This window comes from Cicer arietinum, unplaced genomic scaffold (genome assembly GCF_000331145.2).
Source record: "Cicer arietinum cultivar CDC Frontier isolate Library 1 unplaced genomic scaffold, Cicar.CDCFrontier_v2.0 Ca_scaffold_3205_v2.0, whole genome shotgun sequence".
Lineage (NCBI taxonomy): Eukaryota > Viridiplantae > Streptophyta > Magnoliopsida > Fabales > Fabaceae > Cicer > Cicer arietinum.
Window position 1 is genome coordinate 1 of NW_027336854.1, and position 2,120 is coordinate 2,120.

Sequence of the window (2,120 nt, forward strand, 5' to 3'; positions counted from 1 at the left end):
TTGGTGTAGTTGTTGCATCAAGTTTCCTTATTTTAGGATGGTTTTGTATTTTAATGTGGAAAATGGCTAAAATGAAAAAAAGAAGATTCAACTTTTGACCTAAAAATGGATGATGAATTCCAAAAGGGAACAGGACCAAAAAGGTTTTGTTACAATAAATTGGCGAGTGCAAAAAATAACTTTGAAGAATCACAAAAGATTGGACAAGGTGGTTTTGGTGGTGTTTATAAAGGCTATTTAAAAGACATAGATTCAAATGTTGCTATAAAGAGAATATCAAGAGAATCCAAACAAGGAATAAAGGAATATGCAAGTGAAGTGAAAATCATTAGCCAACTAAGGCATAGAAATTTAGTACAACTAATTGGTTGGTGTCATAGAAAAAAAGACTTACTCCTTATATATGAATTCATGCAAAATGGTAGCTTAGATTCACACTTATATCGCGGAAAAAGCGTATTAGCATGGCACATGAGGTACAACATTGCAATGGATTTAGCTTCAGCGTTGTTGTATCTTCATGAAGAATGGGAATAATGCGTGCTACATAGAGATATTAAATCAAGCAACATTATGTTGGACACAAATTTCAATGCTAAAGTCGGCGATTTCGGGTTTGCAAGACTAGTTGATCATGAAAAAGGCTCACAAACAACAGTTATAGCTGGTACAATGGGATATTTAGCACCTGAATATTTCACAACAGGTAAAGCTACAAAGGAATCTGATATATATAGTTTTGGAATTGTTTCATTGGAGTTAGTTAGCGGAAGAAAACCAGTTGATCTTAATGCAAAGGAAGACCAAATGGCTATATATGATTGGGTTTGGGAACTTTATAGATTAGGAAGGTTTGTTGAAGTTGTTGATACAAAACTTGGGGGTGTGTTTGATGAGATGAAAATGGAACGTTTAGTTGTTGTTGGTCTTTGGTGTGCTAATCCTAATTATTCATTAAGGCCAAGTGTTAGACAACTGATTCAAGTGCTTAAATTTGAAGCTGCTTTACCAATTCTACCCCTGTAGAAGATGAATGATTCAAGTTATTATGCTCCTACAAAAATGAACGCAGTTTTTGGTCCAATTTCTTCTTCCTCTGCAGTTTATTCATACCCGATCTGTGTCTCGTAATGGGATTATATTTCTTCTCTGTTGATGTCATACCAAAAATTTCAAGTAATGGGATTATATATTTATTGGTTTTGAAGGTACTGTCCAAAATCAACACAATCGGAAACAAATTCAACAACTTCACCGAATCTGGTTGCGCCCAAAAAATATCTCTCAAAACATCGGAGTTTTCACGCTTTCTATTCCAACGCACATATTTTGCATCTTCAATTAACTTAAATAAATGTTGCATCTTTGTTCTATTACCTTTCACGTGCAATCGAATCATACTCTTCTGTTTATATATTTGTGAGATCTTAGTAACATTACTCTTATCTCAGTCTTGCAATGAGAGTAATATGTGTCTCAGTGCAACATTATATTTTGTTAAGTCACGAACATGCTTTCTTTCTTCATCATCTAAGCGTCCAACATATGCATGCCCCTCCAAAGTATCAGGTAATTCATGGTTGTGAATTCCACAAATTACTTTAACTATCCATCTTGAACCATCTTTTAATGGTTTTGATCTAAGCTTGAAAGGACAATCACACTTTTTTTTTTTTGAACTTCGAGTTCAACTAGCAGCACACATGTATTTTCCTCCTTTGTCACAACCTAATATTAATTTATTTCTCCTTCCTTTCTATCTCGTCTGTATATCTGATCTTCTGATAATAACAGTAAATTTATTATTTATACCGATTTCTTTTGCCCAATTCACAACAGCGTCCCTCGTATCAAATATCTTAAATAAAATAAATTATAATTATTCATAATAATATATTTTTACAATATTAACATTAATTATATTTATTCATACCTGATCTGCGTCAAAAATATTTGTAGTATCGACGCATGTTTAATCCATTAATAGTAGCGGTTTATCCATATCTGTTAACATTTTAAAAAAAATTAATAAAATAAAAAAACTTAAAAAATAAATTTAAAAAAATAGTTTTGTACCGAAAAACTTGTATATGAGTTTTTCCGAATCTAGTTTTGTACCG

The 2,120-nt window shown here is 32.2% G+C and overlaps 1 protein-coding gene across 1 annotated transcript; it reads left to right on the plus strand.

The window, feature by feature from the left end:
• The first annotated feature begins 105 nt into the window (after positions 1 to 105).
• LOC101508664 (L-type lectin-domain containing receptor kinase IX.1-like) lies at positions 106 to 1,034 on the plus strand. Its single transcript, XM_073364705.1, is given in 1 exon segment — positions 106 to 1,034. A coding segment is annotated over 1 exon segment (921 nt). The 3' UTR covers positions 1,027 to 1,034.
• Positions 1,035 to 2,120: the final 1,086 nt, after the last annotated feature.